Here is a 20,719-nt window from a genome sequence, read left to right on the forward strand (position 1 = left end):
TATGTCTCTTCCCCTGATCTCCATCTGAAATGCCTGTGCCTCAGTGATCCTCGTCTGTGTGGATTGTGTGTGTGTCACTGAAAACAAGTTTCTGGAACCAGAAATGACAACTACACAGGATCCAGCCCTTTGCTTTGTTGGCAAAGGGAAATGCTGGGGACCCCAAAACTTGACTTGAGGGGTCAGTGGTCCCCACCCTGGCATCTGAAGTGTGTGGCGTGAGAGCAGCGCAGTGAGCATATTAGGCCGTGTGTCCTCACCAGGCTCTGTGACGTGTGGGCCGCTCTACATACACTGTTGTTTTCCAGTGCCGAGTATTGGATCGAGGATACTCACACTGAGCTACATCGCCACACAGTATCCTCTCATATGTCCTGAGATGGGATCTGGCTAATTTGCTAAACTGTTCAGGCTGGGCTCAAACCAAGGCACAGATCACCACACTCAGCTCTACATGCTGATATTAAGCCTCCTTACAGAGCTGTGACGAGCTGGGCCTGGCTGGATAGGTGGGAAATTTCAGCACTCTTGGAGGCTGAAGGAATTGGATTGAAATTTCTAGCCCATCCTGGACAATCTAGAGACTTTAGTGTGACTGTGCCTCAAATGAAAAACAAGTAAAAATCTATGACTGTAGATTACTCAATACCAAACAACAAACAAAAACAACAACAGCAAAGGAACCCACAAAATCAAACTGTGCTGATTTTAATTACTGTTTATGTGTTATGTAAGAAGGCTTAGTGAGGATGTGACTGATCAGAGCGTGTCAGATGGAACCCAGGACTAACTTGGTTTTTTTGTAATTTCTGTACTTTTCACAGTAAATGTCTGAAAAAGAGATGACAGGCACATCCTGTCACATCCTGGACTATCCACCGTGTAGTGTAGTCTGGTGGGAAGAAAGAGAGTCACTGTGCTGTGCCTTTGAAGGGATATCCTGACCCTCATCACTTCCTGTCTCTCTGTGCTTCCTGACTGCCATGAGCGAGCAGATCTTTTCCACAGGACCCTCCCTGAGGTCCTGCGCTGCCCCAGACCTAGTGTATTAGGGCCTCTCACACTGTGAGCCACAGCCAACCTTTTCCCTTGCTGAGTACCTCTGGTGTTCTCTTAGACCAATGCAAAGTTGAAGAACACGCTCCTCGCCTTGTTACCTGCCCGTTTCAGCTGTATCCACAGCCTGGCCAGGGAGTCCAAAGGCTTGAACCATGGCCATGCCTCAGGCACAACCCAGCTCTGCCTCAATCTGCCAGCCTTTCTGCGCCTGCTCTGCATGAATCCTCTGGGCACAGCTAGAGTAAATGCCCAGAATGGATTAATTTTCCAGCTTCAGTGGGCCCCAAGACGCTGTCACCCTTGCCTAGTGAGCTCTCTTCTGCTGGTCACACTGCATCCTCCTGATACGCCTGTCCTCCAGCCCCAAGCTCTCCATAACTGGCTGGTTCTTTCCCTTCCTCCAGCTCCTCCCTCCTGACCTGCACACCTGACAGGTCCTGTGTCTGGCTGGTTGCTGTGTCGTGAACATTTCTTCCCCCATTTTTTGATCAGCTGCCCCTCACCTGGGTTGGCTTATATGTCGCCTCTCTGGAAGCCTAACTGTCCCACTTGCCCCCTACCTGGGACTCCTTGTCTGCACTCACAACCCTGTCTGTCACTCATCTGTGACACTCTTCTTACAATGGTTCCTGTGCCCTGAACTCCTTGAAGACAGTTAGTGGTGCTCCCTGAGCACTGGACACAAGGAAGGTGCCCACCAGCCAATAACTATTCAATAACAATACTCTCCCCTCTTTTGCTCTGAGCCCATGAACATGGTGAACTTTCAGAAGGAATGAGCCCTGGTGACATCTGACTGTAATCTTGGCCCCTTGACCTGTGCTATTCAATTCACCCAATGTGTAGTGATTCTTTAGTGCCATGTAGGACACTCCCATCTTGTCAAGGAACTCAAAGATTTCAGATCCACCCCTACTGCTCCAGCAGGCAGTGCCCCTGCCCCTTCTGCAGGGCCCGAGTGTGGCCGGGACCTGTGTGACAGGGTCCTCTGCACCAGCTGCTGCCTGTGTTGGGAAAGTCAGCCAGAGATGGGAACCTGCTTTACTCCCTTCCTGGGCTTAGCCTGGGTACACCTGACTCATGGCAGGTGCTCGCGCCATAGACATCCACAGTAGTGTAGTAATATTAGGTTGTCTGAGAACTCAGAGGGGACAGTGTGTACCTGCTACATGGTACAAAAGGAAGCTTTCTGTTTATTTTTCCCTGAGACACATGAGCTCCTTTTGTGTTCCTCTATCCTGAGAGACAGGACACGCAGTCATTTCCTTACTCAAGGGGAAATCAGAAGAGCTCCGGGCTCCGGCTGGGCTGCGGACTGTGAGTGCTGCCTGCATGGCTTTCTGTGCTGGCCACTCGGTGTGATGGGGTGACCTTAAATCACATCACCTCTGCTCCTCCAGTTCATGGGGCTGCCCTTATGCGAATCTTTCAAGACAGGGGAAGACAGGGGGTTTGGCAGGAACAGGGGCCCTCGTGCCTCTTTGTGATTTGGGTGTGGGCAGAGACTACTCAGCATCTCTCTGCTGCCAGGCTGCCCTCCCAGCAGGCGCTATAACTGCCAAACAGGCTCTGAGTCCCTATTTTGGCTTCCAGACTCCCCAATACCCACACAGCCTCAGCCTGCACTGAATGATGACTCCCCCACTCACAGTTGGCCCCTGAAGGCTATGACTTGGCAGAGAGCTTGTGCGGAGCTAAACTCCACACTGCTCCTCCATTTTGGTCATGCAGGTGCCCAGCCAAAAAGCCATCCATAAGTACCCCAGGGCCCCAACAGTGAGCACAGAGCAAGTCTGACTCACACAGTGCTCAGCGCCCCATGGGGTCAGAGCTGTTCACCGACAACTCTGAGTGCCAGCCTCCATGTAAGTGGGCTCTATAGGGTTGGACCACCCTGGAACTCACATTTCAGAAACTGAGAAAGTCCTGGCTTTCTTTTGAGTCAGGTACCGCATCCTATCAACCAAGCCATGGAAGCTGTGGCTCTGTGGATTCCTAAACGCTGTGTTAGCAGGGACCCTGCTAGGGCAGGATTCCAGGCTACTGTCCCTGCTCTTGAGGGGCAGCCCCCACCACTCACCATGTCTGGAACACAGGGACGTCCTTCCATTCAGATTTGGGACTTTCTTTACATTTCTCCCTTCTGTGACTGATACCTTCTGGAACTGTGCTTCAAGCTTTCCTGCAGATTTCTACTGTTGCTAGAAATCTAAAAATGGTGGTAGAAGAGGAGTGTGGGAGGAAGAGAAGCAAAAGCAATGGGGAGAGGAGGAGGTACAGGAGAGGAGGAGGGGAGAGGAGTCCCAGAGCAGTAGCTGCACCCCAGGACCTCCTCTACAGGTTCCTGCATCAGAAACGTCTGCTGGACGGTCACCATGGGCTGCCAGGGCCTGGCTAGGAAGAGCAACCATTGAAGCAGTGGTCTGCATCTCTTCCCGCCCAGCCTGCTCACCTGGCCAAGCCCCGAATGCTCTCTCAACCACAAAGACATCAGCTCACCTCCTGGCTTCTCCAGCACGGGCTTGGCCCAAGGTTATGCCTCCGCCCCATGAATCCTCAGGATGAGCTCACCAGGCTGTCTCTGTATCGCAGAACCTCTTTCAAATGCCCATCCGCAGCGCTCTGAGGACTAGGGAGCCCCTCAACCTCCCTCGTGGCTCAGAGCCAGCTCTGGGATCCATTGGCTGTTAGGCGCTGAGTTCTGGCAGACCAGGAGGGCTGGGGAGTCATGCATGCACACACTCACTGCAGCCTCTGTTGCTGGAGGCCTCTAGGCCTGGCTTCACCGGAGGTCTGGAAAGCCTCTGAGCTGTGCCTCATCAAGCAGGAGCCTCTGGCTGGGGCCTGGCTCCTGCACTAAGGATGCCCAACACCTGAGCAGCCCTCACTGCTACGCAATAGGCAGTGCCACTGTTGCTTCTGGCGGAACCGCAAGGCTCAGCAGGTGATGGGGCTGACTGGCTTCCCCAGGAGCTCAGCATGGTGCCTAGCCAGCTCAAGGTTGTATCCTTGGCCACCACAAGTCCCTGGGTTCAGTGAAAGCCAAGTGGCCACTGCGGGAGACCTGTCTCCTACTGTCAGAGATGTGAGGTCCATTCCATGACCCATCTCCAGGGAGAAATGCCATTCAAGCCAGGGCCCTCCCTCAGAAGCCCACCCACTGCTGTAAGCAGCAGGTGACAGGGTTCCTTGGAGCCTGGCAGTGCAGCAGACATCCAGGATGATGGACGCTTGGCCCTGAGGTGGGGCCCTGAGGGCGATGCTGGTGGCAGCTTCTGGGTTTGCCCTTTCATCTGAGCTAAATGGCTCAGCAGCCCCTCTTCCAACAGCCACCCACGCCTACCTTGTGGCCTTTGCTTTGACAGCCACGCAGCTCACACAAGCCACTCATGGGTGCCCCTGACGGCTGGAGCTGGAAATGCGGCTCGCCCATGGGGACACTTAGCCCTGAGGGGACCAAGTCCTGGTTTGTCTGTCAATACAACTTAGCTGCTTCTCTTTTGATTTTGAAGATTAGCATGATTTTTTCCACTATGGTTCAATAGTTTTGCTATGTATTTTTTTAAATGGAGAGTTTTTTTTCCTTTGTGAAAATTTGAACCAGGAAAACATCCGTGTACCATGACGTACCTTGTCATCATCAATCATTTCCCCCCTTTCTTCCCTGAGACCAATCCGAATGTTTCTTTTTTCTTATCCTCTTTAAGTCAGTAGGCATGTTGCATTCTGAGCCGATGGACCCAAACTCGGGGTGAATTATATTTTTAGTTTCCCTTTATTTTCCTGTTAGTGTCAATGATCCACCCTCAGTAGAATATGTGTCCTTGTATGGAAAGAATCCCTTTGTGATCTCTAGTGATTCCTTACCCACCAGACACAGCATAGGAATTTCACAGATGGGTGCCCCCAGAGTAAATGCTTGGATTCCCTTTATATGTTGGCATTCCCTGATGAATTCCTAGATGAGCAAAGGCAGACACAGACTATCCTGACTTCTGGGTGGTGGGGTGACAGCTCATCCCTTAGACTGACTGTGCACAGCCCTTTCTTCCTGCTAAAGTCCTGTGTGGACACCTGATCTGGGGTGTGAAGCTGGGAGAAGGCAGCGTCCTGGGGAGGGATTGGCTCCTCAGTGCCCTCATGCAACCCTCCCCACTCTGTGGGCACAGTGAGCAGCTTCCCCCGGGGAAGCAGGAAGCGGGCATCACCGGGTGATCTGCTGGCACCTTTGGACTTCCTGTCCCTCAGAACTGAGAAACAGATTCCTGTGATCAGCTCCCCAGGTTATGGTGGGTCATTGCAGCAGTCACAGGGGCCTCTGAGAGTGACATAGTACTACTGAGCATAACCCTAGCAGTTTAAAGGGTTTAAAGGTTTCTTCTATAGGTGTCCAGTGCACACTTTTTCTTACTACAAACTTTCATTCGGGCCCTGCACGTGTACAGAAAAGCTGAGAGATGTAATGTTTGTTTCTGTGTTGTTATGTGTTGCTTGCCGGGTGTGCTGTTTTCAATACCTGGCATGTGAAACGCCTGCTCCTCATCCACCCTTCCCACCCAGCCCCACTCCTCAGTGCTCTGCTCTTTTCCCTGCTCATCAGATCTTCTGCCAGGAAGGCCACCAGAGCCCTGGGCCTCGCGTTCAGTCCCTCTTGGTGTGGACTGACATTGCCGAGTCCGGTCCTCTTGCGGGGTCCCTCCATTCCCACTGCTTATATCTCCTCCTCAGATTCGGGGCAGATCCCATTTTGATCGCGTTTTCCTTTATTTTGGTCCAAAGGAGTGAAGACGGTAGGTTATTTTCTTCTAGCTTTGTAATGATTGAGACAGCTCACAATGAAAGCATTCGGTAACTCTTGCCCATACTACCTTGGATATATTATCTGTCAGTGAGATACAGCTGTATTATTTGTAGTTATTTTATAGTTTGGTATTTTGTAGGTTTTCTCACTGTCATGACACATCACAGCTTTCTAGCTGAAAATGTGTCTCTGTTTAATTATGTGTCATGGAACATTTATCCCATAGTTCAGTAGTTTAATAGGAAAGACCCTCTGTTTCTTGGGTATCCTTGGCCACTTTTGCTTTTAGTTTTTGTTGTGTTTTGCGGTTGGCTTACTACAAGGGTATAGCTCACCACACCCTCAGCCCTTTAAAAAGTTAGAAAACATTTTTTAGTCAGGGTCCTTCTATGTTGTGTAGGCTGGGATCAAATGTTCCAACCTTGGTTGTCTGTTTTGCAGGGTTAGGAGTCACAGGAGTGGCATAGTCACACTTTTTTCAATTCCTGTTTTGCTATTGAATTTTGACCTAGAGTTTCATGATAATCAATGATTAATTCTATTTTGACTTCTTGGCATTTCTTCCAGCAATACAGTTTGCATCCAAACACTTGTAAAATTTCAGTTTCACTCAAGTTCTGTTTCCAGGAACTGCTCTCATCCTTTGGTGGATTTTTCCCTTGTGCATTAACAAATTAGCATAAATGAGTAGAATGAATTGACCCTGTACGTTAATAAATTTCCTTATAAATAAATGGGATGGGGAGGCTGGGAATTGAAAGTGCTTCCTGCCCTTCAGCCCAGGAGTCCAGGTCACGACCTCCTGCAGCACCATGGCCACACATCCTGGGAGCAGAAGGGACAAGGGCCTGGTGGTCATGGTGATTTTGAGAGGGGACAGAGGCTGGACCCAGAGCCCTTCCTGGGGAGAAGGCGCTGCTCCACAAGGAGGCTGGCAAGGCTCCTTGGGTAGCGGAGGAGAGAGGAGAGGTGAGGTCGGTGCCAGGACAGCCCAGGGGGAGGAAGGGCTTCCCAGTAGAACGGAACACTGGGACAGGGAGGGCACATTCTCGCCGCATGTGGGCTGGAGATGCAGCAGCAGGACACCTGTGCAAATAGAGTGGCTCTGGGAGCAGCAAAAGGGGCAGCAGCACGGTGTGACTGTGCCTGCAGAGGGCGCTAGCGTGTGGATGGTGAGGGTTGTGTGCTAGGCAGGTGGATTCCCTCAGGGATGCTGATGAGACTTGCTGGATCCTGGGCCCTGGGGTTGGAACCTGAGCTCCGTGGCACCCTCTTGATTTTCAGGCAGGCCTGGAGATTTGGGGGCATGACCGGAGCCGCGGGAGACAGGAGACCAAACTCGAGCAGGATCAGCTCTCAAACTTTATTGCGTACAGCCAACCGGACCTAACAAGGTCCGCCACCCTCAGCGTCGGTTCCTCTTCTGCCCGTTGGGGGCAGGAACAACCTCTTATAAGGGGAAGCAGTATCCAATCACAGAGAAGCGCGTCTAACAAGCTGATAGGCTAGCGTCACGGGTAACTGGGCAGACATGACAATTTGGCGGGCTTGTTCAGGCCGGGAAGAACCCGGAAGCAGGAAATGGGCGCCATCATAGGCGGCTTCCCACATCTCCCCCTTTTTTATTTATTAAAATAGGATGGTCTGTGGGTCCCTCCAAGGTGTCTATGACCTTGTTGCTGTTAGACACCTAGGAATGGGCCTACCTTGTAGGCTGAGGCATGAGAGAATGTAGAGGTCTATACCCTGCTGTGCATCACCCTGTTTTGTGCATATCCTTGCGCCAGGACCATGCTCAAGGTGAGTGGTTCATTTTTTCGCAGGGCCAGGCTTTTGTGAACCGAACCTGGATGCATATAGACATTCATTCCTGCCTTCCCCCCAACCTTTGGGGCGGATGGCACTGCAGTACCCTTGGTCTCGCATCTCAATGCCAATAATTTGACTCCCGGAGGGACCCCTGGCCTTATAGGCCATATATATCTGAGTGGAGCCTGTCTTAGGTTGACTGGGAGGGCTTTTCCCGTCTTACCCGTCATTGGCTTGCCCACTCAGCTCTTATAGCTGATGTTCTGCAATGTGAAGGAGATATGCGGCGGCCTGCTGGCCTGATGGGCCACCTGCTGCCATTTGCATGGCTGCCATAGCTGTGATCTTAACCTGCTGCTGAGTTTGTATGAGGCGATCTAACAAGCATTTAATAACCACAAGCCCCACTAGGATGGCCACGGCAATCAGGATCCAAGTAGTCAGGTTGGGCCAGGAGAACCCCTGACTGGACCTAGTTGGATACCGTCCATATTGTCAAGTTCCTGACCGACTATGAGGGACAAATTGTGAAACTTAGGTAGGTAGGTGTCTTGCAGCCAAGCTGTCATATTTTTAACAGTGTTGGTCAAATTTGTGCGAACAGGGGTGATTAATAGGAACCTACAGAACAGAAAAAGCTCCAAACCAGACATTTTAGTTTGTAGATGGTCTCGGGCGCTGAGCGTCGGTCCCAGAAGGGTCAAGTTGACTTGTGTCCGCGGGCTTATCCTCCTGTGCTTTATCAGGAACTGGTGGGGAGTTTACTGCTCGCGTCAATCTTTCCGGGACCCACAGCGGTTCGCAGCCTGGTTCCTGTGGGAAGACACAAACCGCACCTCGGGTCCAGCTAACCACTGGATCCGGGCCCATCCATTGTCCTGTAAGGACATCTTTCCATCTAACCAGCCCTTTGTCGGTTGGGGACGGATTATTGTGCTCCATGGCAGGGGAATGATTATTGTGATTAAGGTTTAAAAAATTTATGGTAAAGAGTGCCAATGATATTCTTCCTTTGGGCGTTAGGCCATGGCCTATTCCCTCCTTTTGTTTTTGTAAGACACCCTTGAGTGTCCGATGGGATCGCTCAATGATGCCTTGTCCTTGGGGGTTGTAAGGAATGCCATGTTTAAGAGTGACCTCCATTTGTTGACAAAATGTTACAAAAGTTTTGCTGGTGTAAGCAGGACCATTGTCTGTTTTTAGTATATTGGGCTTTCCCCAAGCAGCCCAGGCTGCAAGACAATGATTAATAGCATGGGTGGCCCTTTCTCCAGGTTCTGCCGAAGCAAACATAACCTGAGAAGCGGTGTCAACCGAAACATGTACATATTTTTCCGAATTCTGGGATGTGTGTTTGCCAAATATGATTGGGGCGCAGTCCTCTCGGGTTAACACCAATAGATTGTTGAGGTGAAGAGATCACACAGACCTGCCAATGCCTCTAAAAGCGCCATGGTAAATGGCGCATTGGGCCCATAAGCTGAAACTGCGTCCTTGATAGCTTTAAGTTGTTTAATTTCTAAGGGCTCATAATATCCTCCTCCTCCCCTGCCTCCTACTTGTACCGGGAATGCATGGAGACCGGAACACTCAAAGGGAAGCCGCGACCATACCCTCTGGTGGAAGGAACGTCCTCCTCCCTCCCCAGATGGGGGTGCAGAAGGCAACCCAGGAAGTAGCTCTCCCTCTAACCAGGGCGGTGCCATAGGTTGTGGGCGCCCTCTGGCGGCCACGGGTGGAGGTGGCAGCCCAGGGAACAACTCCTCTTCCGGCCACGGCGGTGCAGTGGGGCCTGGCGCCCTGAAGGGGGCGATCGTGGGTCGCGAACTTGCCAAGGAGCTAAGTTCCTCCCGCAAAGCGGAGTAGCTCGGGCAGGGTGGTGTTTGGTTCCCCTTTTTATCTTCCCGAGCCCTAAGTTCCTCTTTTAACGGTGTAGGAGGGTCATGCTTAGCAAAGACGACCTCCTCTTCTGAGCCCTCCGAATCCAAATCAGAATCGGAGCCCTTGTGTTTCTCTGGAGGCCCAAAGTCAGGTGTGTCTTCGGGCTCCTCCGAGCACTCGGATCGAGCTTTGTCAAGAGCCTGTCGGGCTGAGCAAAGCCCGGGGGTTTGTTCGTCCGTCAGACAAGCCCTAATCAGTTCCCACAGGGGTAAAACCATGGGATCCAAGCGTCCCTCTTCTCGGGCGCATCTAAGATCCCCTCCTAACTTCTCCCATGACGGGAGGGTTAGAGAGCCCGTGGGCCAAAACCAGGGGGCAATTTCATTAACACTATCCAGAAATCTTGAAAGGGTGACCCGGTTTATGTAGATGCCTCGGGTCCGCAGCAGGACTCTTAGGGAGTCAGCGAGGGGTTTGCGAGCAGCGTTGCCCATAATGGCGAAGCAAAAGTGAAACAAATGCAAGGGAAAAGAAAAAAAAAAGACCGGCGTCCACCCGTGTGGCGCTCAAAATCTGTTAGGTGCGTCCACCCAACCCAGGCGATCCAGTACTCACCTGTCCCGGGAACCGCTGTATCTCACGTAGCTAATCAGGGTGAAGAGAAGAGGCGCACGGGGCCTTCCGTTGGTATTGGACCGGGTTCTCCATCGTACCGCAGGTGACAGCAGTCGCGCCCGCGCGTCGCTGAACCTTCCCCGTACGGGCCACCAGATGACCGGAGCCGCGGGAGACAGGAGACCAAACTCGAGCAGGATCAGCTCTCAAACTTTATTGCGTACAGCCAACCGGACCTAACAAGGTCCGCCACCCTCAGCGTCGGTTCCTCTTCTGCCCATTGGGGGCAGGAACAACCTCTTATAAGGGGAAGCAGTATCCAATCACAGAGAAGCGCGTCTAACAAGCTGATAGGCTAGTGTCACGGGTAACTGGGCAGACATGACAATTTGGCGGGCTTGTTCAGGCCGGGAAGAACCCGGAAGCAGGAAATGGGCGCCATCATAGGCGGCTTCCCACAGGGGCAGAGGGGCCCAGGGCCTGTGGGGTGCGGCCGTAGCCACAGTCACCCTTCCCAGCACAAAACCTCAAACCTCTGGGTGCAGGACACCAAGACACCCCACGACCTGGTTCTCTCAGAACCTCAGGGTGCAAAGGGAGACTGAGACACAGGGAGGTGGTATTCATATTGTTTAATATCACCAGGGCGAGGGGAGATGGGGCTGGCTGGGGACTTAAGCCCGAGAGCAGTTACTTCTTTGTGGGATCCATCACCTTCCCCACGAAGAGGGGCGTGTCGGTGGAATGATCGATGATGAGAAAGAGGAAGGGCTTGTTGAAGAACAGGTCTTGTGGCACAGAATGGGGCGTGATCTCCAGCTCTGTGGCCCCCGCGGCCTCCGTCCCCTTCTCGTCGATGGTCAGCAATGCCTTGTGCAAGCCCTGCAGGGGAGAGAGGCAGAGGCAGGCGCTGAGGCTGGGCTGTCCCCACTCAGGCTGCAGCAAGGCCGGCGGGGAGCCTTTTCCCAGCAAGGCCTCACAGGAGTCCTTCTCCTACTGGATGGTCCTGCCATGTACGAAGCCCTCTCCCCGCAGGGTCACCCGAAGCCTTTCCCCTGTCTCTGTCTTTGCCTGACCTGGCCCGCTGACCTCTTAGCTCCCGTCCTAACCACCATCTGTCACACCCTGAATACAGCCCTCCTGCTCAGGAGGAGAAGGTCGCATTGAGGCTGTGCCTCTCCACACAGCTGCTCATTCCAGTGTGTGGCAGTGAGCTCCAGGACAAGGACTCTGCTGGTGACTCTCCTGCTCAGACCTCTTGAGCACACAGCCCGCACTGCTCTGTGCCTGTTCCTGGTCACCTTTGATTTCCCTGAACTGGTGGCACCTTTGGCTGAGCTCATTCAAACACACCTGCTGGGTCACCGGTAGCTCTCAATCTCACACATGGAAGATTCCAGAACGCCCAGTGTGTTGCCTGAGGCCAAGCCTCTCCATATGAATGTGGGTGAATTGAACCCAGGACCCTGAAGGTCCTAAGAGAAACGGAGACTGAGGGTTGGGAAGGCACCTGAACAGAGGTCCCTACCAATGTGGCAGCACGAGAAGCCACCTCCCCAGCTCTCTTGCCTTACCCTGATTTGTCCAGTGAATCCTGTTTCCTGCGGAAGAGCTGGACCTGGTGGGTGTCCTGGATTCCCTTCCTCATTCTCCTGTCAACTTGTGTCCTACACCGCATTCTGCCCTTCAGATACTAGGACATCACCATCATGTGACCTCACCTTGGAGATTTTCAGGGGCATGTCCTCTGTGATCCCAGAGAGGTCGGCAGCACCACTGAAGACATTGGTGATGCCCAAGTGGCCCAGGACCTCCTTCAGGTCGTAGGTTCCAGAAATGGACAGTTTGGGGAGATGCACATTGGCAAACCTGGCATGAAATGGTGAATGAATGTGATTCCCAGCATCGATCACGCTCCGTGAAGACCACAGCTTGTGACAGTGTTTCCCTCCCCTCCTGTCTCCTGTTAGTGTCCTGTCCCTGCACAGCAGGATGGGACACTGCCTTGAGTTGTTGGAGTTTCATCTTCTTCTGTCCTGGGGACAGACAACATTAACATCATGGGGACCATGTGTCCGGGCAGCCTCTGAGATGCCACCACCTCTTTGAAGTCCTGGGGGCAGTTGCAGGCTGCTCTCCTGGGAGCAGGTGTCATCCTGCCCTGCAGAGTTTGGTCACCCCTCTCCCCCAGCCAGGGACATTCTGTGGCCTAACTCCCAGGGGAGCATAGGTCACTGGGGCCGAGGCTGAGACAAGACAGACCTAACGAGGCTGAAGACCCAGCTCTAGTGTCCAGTGGGCATAGGTGAGGCCCCATGGGGTCTGCACTTATGGAGCAGAAGGCCCGGGGCTGGCGACCAGCTCCAGGAGCAGCCCGGACTTCTGGTCTCAGCCTGGACATAGGTACGCTGAGAAAGTCAGGATGACACTGTAGTGACACTGCACATTCACTCTTAGCCTCAGGTACATTTCCACATCTGTTTACAGTGACCTCCATGAAAACGTGCCACAGAGCACTGGCTCAGTTAATGATGTACCAACTTGTGCTTCTCTGCAGTCCTTTGGGGGGACTACGGGCTCTGGGGACCCGGTAAACCACACTAAGTGACAGAGAAGAGGCGCACTCTGCAAAGCTCCCTGGACTGTCCCGTGGTGGCCTTTCCCATCTGGGCCCATCCCCTCTCTAACCAAGCACAGCCCAGCCTGGATTCCACCCTTGGCCGCCACCTCCGCCTGGTACTACTGAGTTCTGCCATGACCCATGGTGCTGCTGTCCCCACCCCAGGCCCTGGGTGTGGGGAGGAGACTGTGCATTCTGGGAAGTTCACCCCTACCCCTCAGCAAGCCCTGTGCTTCCTCACTCTGCCCATCGTCCCTTTCAGAGCCTGGCCGGTGCTAATGGAACAAAGCGCTGCTATTTTGTCTTTTGAAAGCCCCAGGTCATTTCGGGGAGCTGAGGCCCAAATGATGTGGGCCACCCACTGTCCCTGGCTACTGGTCAGGGTGGCCAAGTGGGTTCTAAACCGGCTCAGAGCTTGTGTGCTCTGTATGCTCCCTGGCTGGAAACTCACATTCTCTCTGTCTTTCGCGCGAACTTGAAGATGAGCTCCGGGGTGAGTGTTTCCTCCAGGTGCTGCATTTTGCCCTTGTCTGGCAGGAGGAAGAGAGTGGTGACATTGCCCTCGTAGTCCAGGAGCAGCACCCAGCTCTGGATGGTGCTGCAGTGAAACGCTTTGTACATGCCCTGCCGCTTCATCATGGGCACATTCACAGTGGTATTCATGTCCACGAGGAAGTCCTCTTGCGTGGTATGCTTAACGTCAAAGGGTTTCTCCCATTTGCCTGGAGAGGGGACAGTAGCAGTACCCAGGGGTGGAATGGAGGTCAAAAGGGGCTGCATGCGACTGTAACTGGGACTGCAGGGCAGAGGGAGGGTACCTCCAGACCAGGGGGCCCTGGAGTCTTCAGGCTAGGTGAGCAAGGGACCAGCCTGAGGGCACCTAGCAAGCATTTTTGCTTGGATTATATATTTAAGGTTGGCTTGGAGATTACAAGTTAAAATTGGGGGTAGCAGTCATTTTTGTGACTCCTCATCCAGGGTGCCCCATAGTCCCAATCAGGACTTTCTGGGTTTACCCTGCTCCTTTGCCTGGACCCGCATATGCAGTACAGTGGCGCCCTCTGCTGTACTAGTGTGTCCTGGCTTTCAGGCTGTTGGCATGTGCAGGTGACTCTGGGACCCAAGCCCACCTTTCTTGTTGGACAGGAGGAGGTGGTGAGACTGGCGAGTGGACAGGAATTGTCTCAAGTGGCAGCAGAGCTGGGACCTAAGCACCATGGCCTGGGTGCTCTGCTCTCCTAGAATGGCCAGGAATGAGGACCTGGCCTGGAGCCTTACTTTCCTCCCTAGGCTGTTTCCCTGGGGCCCATGGGGTCCTGGCCCCCCATGGCTCAGAAGTGGGAGGGTAGGCTGAGGATTAGTGGATCAGCTATGCATTCTAAGTCCATGTCCCTGTGTAATGTGACTTGGTATCCACTTTCAAAACCTGACAACAATGGTATTGTTCTGTCCATGAAAAGACCAGACAGTCCCACTTCAAAGAGGTAGAGTGCCCTCTCCAATGTGAAGACTAATGCGTGGTGGATTTAAAAACAAGTTTTTTTTTTTTGTGGTAATGGGGATTGAGCCCAGGGTCTTTGCCCTGAGTTATGTCTCCACCTGTAACTTAATTTAATTTTCAGACCGGATCTCAAATTGCCTGAGCTGGGTTCCCATTTGCAATCCTCCTGCTTCAGCCTCCCAGGGTGCTGGGACTATATCCCTCTTAAGGATTCCCAGTGAGCATTAGGGTGATAAAGTCTAGCTCAGTTTAGGCCACTTGTGCCAACTTACCTCTAAAGAAAATGTAATTCACCAGGGCAAGAACTGTGTCTGCGCTCAAGTCTTTCACCAAATCCACAATTTTCCCTTGGGTTCCCTTCTCCACGTAGGCGTTGATCTGTTTCTCGGCCTCTTTGGGGTTGCTGAAGTTGGTGGGGAAGGCTTCTGCGTGGTAAAGGGTCTTGACGTCCTCCGAGAACTTCTCCTTGAGCTTCAGATTCTGGTCGAGAAAGAGGCCGTTGCCAGTGGTCAGCTCGTGCTCGCTGTGGGGCCTGTTGAGGGTGTGGAGAAGGTTCTGGAAGCCATCGTGGATGTCAGCCTCAGCTATCTCGGTGAGGTTGAACTCCAGGCCCCACAGGATCTGCGTGTGAGTGTCCCCTTTGGCTCCCAGGGAGACCATGGCCAAGGCCGTGGCAATGCTCACGGGGGAGAAGAAGATGTTACTGGTGTTGGACTGCTGAGTCAGCACCCGGTACATGCTGTGAGCAAAGTGGGCCAGGCTCCGGGGGATTTGTTGGCTGGGTCCTTGTGCCACCTGAGCATCCTCAGCCATGATGCCAAACACCAAGCAGCACAGGCCTGCCAGGAGCAGGAGGCCTCGGGGAATAGCGGACGGCATTGTCCTGCAGGACAGAGAAAGGGGACAGGAGCCCTGCATTAGGACCTGTCACATTGCCCATGGCCACAGACTGACACCGTGCAGCAGTGGCCGCAATGTGTCCAGCCCGTCCCAAGCACTTCCCTACCCTGCCCTCATTTAAAAAATCAGAAAAGCTGCGATGGGTCGCAGTGATACCCTTTCGCTAAGCTCGGTCCTCACATGACTGCATCTCTTCCCTGCTTGTAACAGCGCTGTGAGCAAAGGGCCACATTCCTGTGCTTACCCCAGGGATGCCCCGCAGCCCAGGTCTGCAACTCAGTGACGGGGCAGAGTCACAGTGCAGCCTGTCTGGTGCTGAGCCCGTGTCCTTGACAGCTCTGCTTTCATCCCAAATTGCCTTCGGAGACACTGACCAAAGCAGAGGTGGACGGGATTGGCATTTCCTGGGTAGTCCAGAAAGATCAGACTCAAGCATTGCTTTGAGCCAGGACAGCCCCTAGAGGGCATCCATCCAACTCTGTTGTTTAACAGCTGGGAACCCAGGTGCCCAAGGAAGCAGGGAGGGAACCAGGCTGAGGCCTGGGAGCTGTATAAGGTCCCAGGGCCGCTCCACCCTCCCTCACCAGGCCTTCCAGCCTGGAGGCTTTTCCTGTGGGCTGGCTGTGCTGTTCTGCTGTGATCCAGCTGAGTCTGGGCTGGGGCCCCTGCCATCAATGCCCCACCATCTCGCTCCTCTCATGGCCAGACTCTGGGGAGGACAGAGATGGCCCATTGCTCCTTTAGAATGAGGATGAATGTGGCGAGGCAGAGGTGGAAAACTATTGCTCAGACAGACGTGAGTTCCGGTCCAGCGTAGGAAAGTGCTCGGGACAAAAGTGTTAGATCACAAATGGGCCCCATCTGTAAAGTGGTGTTGCAGGAGGGTTCCGTGAAATAGCTACAGACACAGAGGGTCTCTGGGGTGTCGGTGGAGGGAAGTCACTGCAGGTGTCACAGACCCAAAGCCTGCAGGTGACAGGCAGCTGCGGGTTACGTGGTTCCTGGCCGGGGGAGATGACGGAGTAGCAAGATCTGCAGCCGAACCAGTGAGGGTGGCCGTCCGGAGGTGGCCACAGCCGCCAGCACCCACAGCAACCCAGAGCCTGCCTTCCCCACAAGGCTGCCTCGACCCCACACCTGTCCGGCCAGGAGCCACTGGTCGGCAGCACTTGTCTTCTTTACATATGGGGAAACTGAGGCACGAGTTGCAGACAATGTGCCTGGAGTTGCACAGTTAGCTATTGATTGGCTCCTTAACTACAACCACCACCTTACTACAGCACAGAAAGAAAGGTGTCTGGGAAATGGGGATTTGAAACCTTGAGGGGGAAAGGAAAGGCTGGGCCTAAGAGGCCCTGAGTTTCACTCGGACTCTGGAGCTCTTGGGAGTTTCATCGGCATTAGATGGAAAAAAAAGTCATTGGGAAAAAGTCATGTTGTACCAAACTCTACCGCTAGGCTTTGTATATCAGAGAGGGAAAGAGAGAAGGAGAGAAAGGGAGAAGGAGAGAATGAGAGAGAGAGGTGAGGGAGAGAGAGAGAGGGAGAGAGGGCTGTCACGGGTTTCCACTTTTCGCCCCCTAGCCGGTGTGTAGACCTGAAAACAGCGTGTTCCCATCCCCCTTAGACCTTGCGTTTCTTTCCGACTGGAGCTTGGGGCAGCCCCATGGAAATCCCCCATCCTCACAGGGATCAGGGGGACACCGCAGGGCGGGGATGTGAACTGTGCTGAGTGGCCTTGGGGTCAGAGCCTGCGGACAGCACTGCTGCTACCTGTTGGCCTCAAGTGGCACCTGTGGCTGCGCTGTCACGGGGACCTCACTTTCCAAAGGGCTGAACCCCCAGAGTGCAGAGGCAATCAGGGTCGGTGTCACCCAGAGCAGCAGTGAGCTGCCTCCCCACAGAGCACCCTGTGCTCCATGCACATGCAGGTGACAAACCACCGGTCTGCGGCTCCCAAAGTGCAACTCCCTGCAATGGGCCTGGATTTTTCTATCACTCGGGTCACAGCCTAGGGGCTCAGGCTCCAAGGACATCAGGGCTGAGCCTGGCCTTGATCCCCAGTATCCTCTGGGGCTCGTTTTGTACCTCAGTCTGTTCTCCCGGCACCCTAAGCCTAGAGCTGAGAGGAGAGAGTGGCCATGGAGATGCAGAGACCCAGCTTCCCGCTGAGGGATCAAGAAAGGAACAGGGGCAGGGTGGAACCCAGGGCGGGTGGGAGCAGCCTTTGTGAGGCAGGAGGCACAGCGGCAGGTCACCCCAGGTCTCAGCTCCCACTATTTCCACCCAGGAGCATAAAATGAGTGGCCAAGAACCCCCGTTCTGGGAGGTGGCCCAGCGTAAGGTAAGGTCACGAGCTGCTGAGGCCAGGCATGAGCCAGTCCTGGCCTTCCCTGCAGGTGGCCTTTGCCGGTGACTTCACCTCCAGGTGCCTCACTGGAGAGGAAAGCCTTTGCAGACAGAGGCACAGCACCAGCAGTGAGGGTGGTGGGGCGCTGGCAGGGCTGGGAGCCCTCCTGGGGACCTGTAGATATGAAGTGTCTTTCTGACCAGTTGTTGCATTGCTGGGGGCCAGAGAAGGGAGTGCTGCTCAGCAGGGAACTATTCCAGGGCTGGCAAATGCCCCTACTTTCTCTGTGTCCTCTTGTACTGCCTGCTGCCTGATCCCTTGCTAAGTGAACCTCAGCATCAGTGTGACCCTCACTGTGGATTTATTAAGCACTATGCCCAATCTATGCAGCCTCATCTAAGCGTCCTTTTCATTTATCTGGTGAGGTGGAGAGTAGCATTAGTCCCAATTTACAGATGGAAAAATTTAGGCCCTGACCAGGTAAGCCTCTTACTAAAAATTACAGAGCCAGCTGTCTACAGAAGTAGGCACTAACTCTTCTTCTCAGAACTGGGCAATTGATCCTTCTCTAGGTTCATTCACACTTGGGGTCAGGATACCTCAGAGGTGACCTGGCATGAAGAGAGGCAACAACTTGGTGGCTAAAATTAGGGGCTCTGGGTCCAGGTTGCTGAATCCAATTCGCTATTCACAGTGTGACCTTGAGCAAATTATACAGCCTCTCTGAACCTCAGTTTCCTGGAGGTGAGAGGGTGCCTCTGTACAGCTTCACAGAGTGACTGTGTGAACTAATATGCACAAAGTTTCAAGAAGTGCCTGGAAGCAGATGCCATAGAAGCCCCAGCTGGTTCTGACCATGCTGGGGTCTCTGTGCAGCTGGGTGTGGGACCCAGGCTGCCTTGGCCAGGGGCATCTTTCCATTCTCATCTCCAAAGCACATTAGGAGCAAAGCCAAGTTCTTCTCCCTCCGCAGAGATCAAGGTTGGAGGGCAAAGGTCTTCTTGTTGGGCTCACAGGGCAGAGCAGTGGAGCAACTCCCTGTCACAGAGCCTCGGGCAGGGGGTACCTTGGGCAGCCCAACCTCCTGCTCCACAGCCAGGCTGAGACCCCAGGTCTGTGTCGTTGGCTGTGCGGGGTTCAGAGTGGGGTTCAGACCTCTCTGTTCCCATCCATCTCCTGTGTAAAATGGTGGTAACCATAGCGACCACCTCCAAGGGCACTGTGAGGCGGCTCAGCTATGCCAGCCTGTGCCCTGGACCCAGAGACAGCTGGGCTCAGCCCAAGGGTCACACAGGATATCAGCTCCAAGGACCCCTGGCAGTGCCCTCGGTGGGGGATTCCCACCCCCAGGGTGCACAGGGAGCCCCGAGGCATTAGGAGGAGGAGGGGCCTCCTTCCTCATCCTCTGAAGGGAGAGGCTGGATCCAGGCAGCAGGAAGGGGGAGGCTGAGGGCAGGAAAGGCCCTGGTGGACACGGCACGCGGAACTTCCCTCCGGTCACCACTGTGGCTGTACCTTGGCTCCCCGGGACCCCTCTCTCCTCTCCTCCTCACCAAGGAGGCAGGCAGGGCCCAGTCTGCATGGGAGAGACCCTCGGGGCCCCAGCGTCCCACCCAGGGAAAGGCACACTTACAACTCGGTTCCAGGCCCAGCGGCAGAGATGCAGGCTGAGGACCAGAGCCCTGTCCTGGTCCATCTTTAAGTAGCGATGCAGAGGGGCACCAGGAAGCGGCTAGTGAATATTAACCAAGGTGGCCTGCTCATTAGTGGAGAGCAAACAGACAGGGCCTAAGTTCATGGCCCTGCTCCGAGCTCCCACCCACGCCGCCTGCCACCCGTTCTTCCCGACAACACAGCCAGTGTGACTGAGGCCATCCTGTCCCCGAGGTGGGTGGCTGGCCTGAGTCAGCCAGCATCTGGGCCAGTGCCACTCTGCTGGCCCTGCATGCTCTCTGGGGCATCCATGGTGGCTGCCCCACTGGAAGCAGATCCACCATTTCCTGAGCCAGCTGCCTGGAGATCCTTGCTGCGGACTCTCTCCCACCCTGGGAAAGACCCAGTGGGCTATGATCCCGTCTGACTGGGGGGGAAACTAAGCCCCAATGCAGGGAGTCTGGTCTTCCACAGGGAGCCACCCAGCTTTAGACACCCAAGTGCTCTGGATTCGCTCTCCAGGGAAATGCAGAACGAGACAGAACTGCAGCAGGCTGGCGCAGGGGACTCTGGGACAGGCCGGATGGGGAGGGAAGCTGTGCTGTCTCAGGCAGACACTGTCCCCTCTCTGAACCAGGAAGGGTGTTTGTCTGCATCACAGAGGGTAGGGTGTCCCTTGAGAAAGTCCTTGGGAAGGCCAGGCACACAGCAGATCCTGTCTTTGCCTCTGTCCAGCCCTCTGTTGGTTGCACCCGGCTTCTCTGAGTGGCAGGAGGCTCCCTCTGGCTGGTCCTGGGACTTTTCTCCTCAGGCCACCTGAAGTCTCCTTGGGAATGCAGCCTTGCCCAGGGGATGCAAGCCGTGGGGTACAGCTACAGCCAGCTGTGTGGTAGGGGTGCCGGGCTGGCTAAAAGGGCCCCACTTGATTTCAGTGCTCAAGTCTCCCCTTGACACCCCTGTGCACCCTGTGATAGCAGGGTACCCAGACTGCACCAGGGGCTCCCTGCTGAGTGACTGGTGGATGGCTTTGTCTGCGACCCCCACCCTGGGGCTCTGCAGGATGAGGGACCCATTGGACTCTAGTGCCTAGGCTCAGACTAGGGAGCACAGTCAATCAGTGAGGCTGTGGGTCTGGCTCTCTGTCCATATGGTGGGGACCGTGACAGTCATGCCTTGTTTGGCTGCTGCAGGATGAGATGCACCAGTAGCAGAGCCTGGGCCCAGAGTGCCCGGCCAGCTCTGTCAGAGCTGTGCCCCACGTCAGGTCACTCGGGTGGGCTTGCGGTGGCCGGGGAGCTTCCAGCAATGCCTCCTTCAGTCCCTTGGTGACCAATACAAGAAGTGGAACCTGTTCATGCTTCCCTCCCCCACTCCCCTCCCCCACATCACCTGGCTTCAGGGTCCTGGTCTGTTCCCTGGCACCGCATGGACCCCTCCCCCAGGAGCTGGCTGGTTTACATCCAGTCCCAGCTGGGAGAGCCGGGCTGTCGCCTTGGGGAGGCCAGCCCTCGGTAGCCCTGGGCATGTATT

The 20,719-nt window shown here is 54.5% G+C and overlaps 1 protein-coding gene across 1 annotated transcript; it reads right to left on the reverse strand.

Moving 5' to 3' along the window:
• Nucleotides 1-10,782: 10,782 nt before the first annotated feature.
• Apf (alpha-1-antiproteinase F) lies at nt 10,783-19,313 on the reverse strand. Its single transcript, XM_005000487.4, has 5 exons — nt 19,170-19,313; nt 14,559-15,169; nt 13,237-13,507; nt 11,887-12,034; nt 10,783-11,047 (listed from the first exon to the last, which is right to left on the reverse strand). Exons 2-5 carry the CDS (start codon nt 15,163-15,165, stop codon nt 10,856-10,858), a joined length of 1,218 nt encoding a protein of 405 aa, XP_005000544.1. The 5' UTR covers nt 15,166-15,169; nt 19,170-19,313; the 3' UTR covers nt 10,783-10,855.
• Between the last annotated feature and the right edge of the window lie 1,406 nt (nt 19,314-20,719).

The sequence above is a fragment of the Cavia porcellus genome, unplaced genomic scaffold (genome assembly GCF_034190915.1).
Source record: "Cavia porcellus strain 051 isolate PalLab524CR breed Dunkin Hartley unplaced genomic scaffold, mCavPor4.1 scaffold_31, whole genome shotgun sequence".
Taxonomy (NCBI): domain Eukaryota; kingdom Metazoa; phylum Chordata; class Mammalia; order Rodentia; family Caviidae; genus Cavia; species Cavia porcellus.

Excerpts from the sequence above, each read along its gene's own strand:
- Apf (XM_005000487.4), bottom strand. The coding sequence starts at position 15,165 with ATGCCGTCCGCTATTCCCCGAGGCCTCCTGCTCCTGGCAGGCCTGTGC. Across the intron at positions 13,508-14,558 it reads GAATTACATTTTCTTTAGAG|GCAAATGGGAGAAACCCTTT; the intron begins GTAAGTTGGCAC and ends TCCCCTCTCCAG. Across the intron at positions 11,048-11,886 it reads TGCCCCTGAAAATCTCCAAG|GGCTTGCACAAGGCATTGCT; the intron begins GTGAGGTCACAT and ends TCTCCCCTGCAG.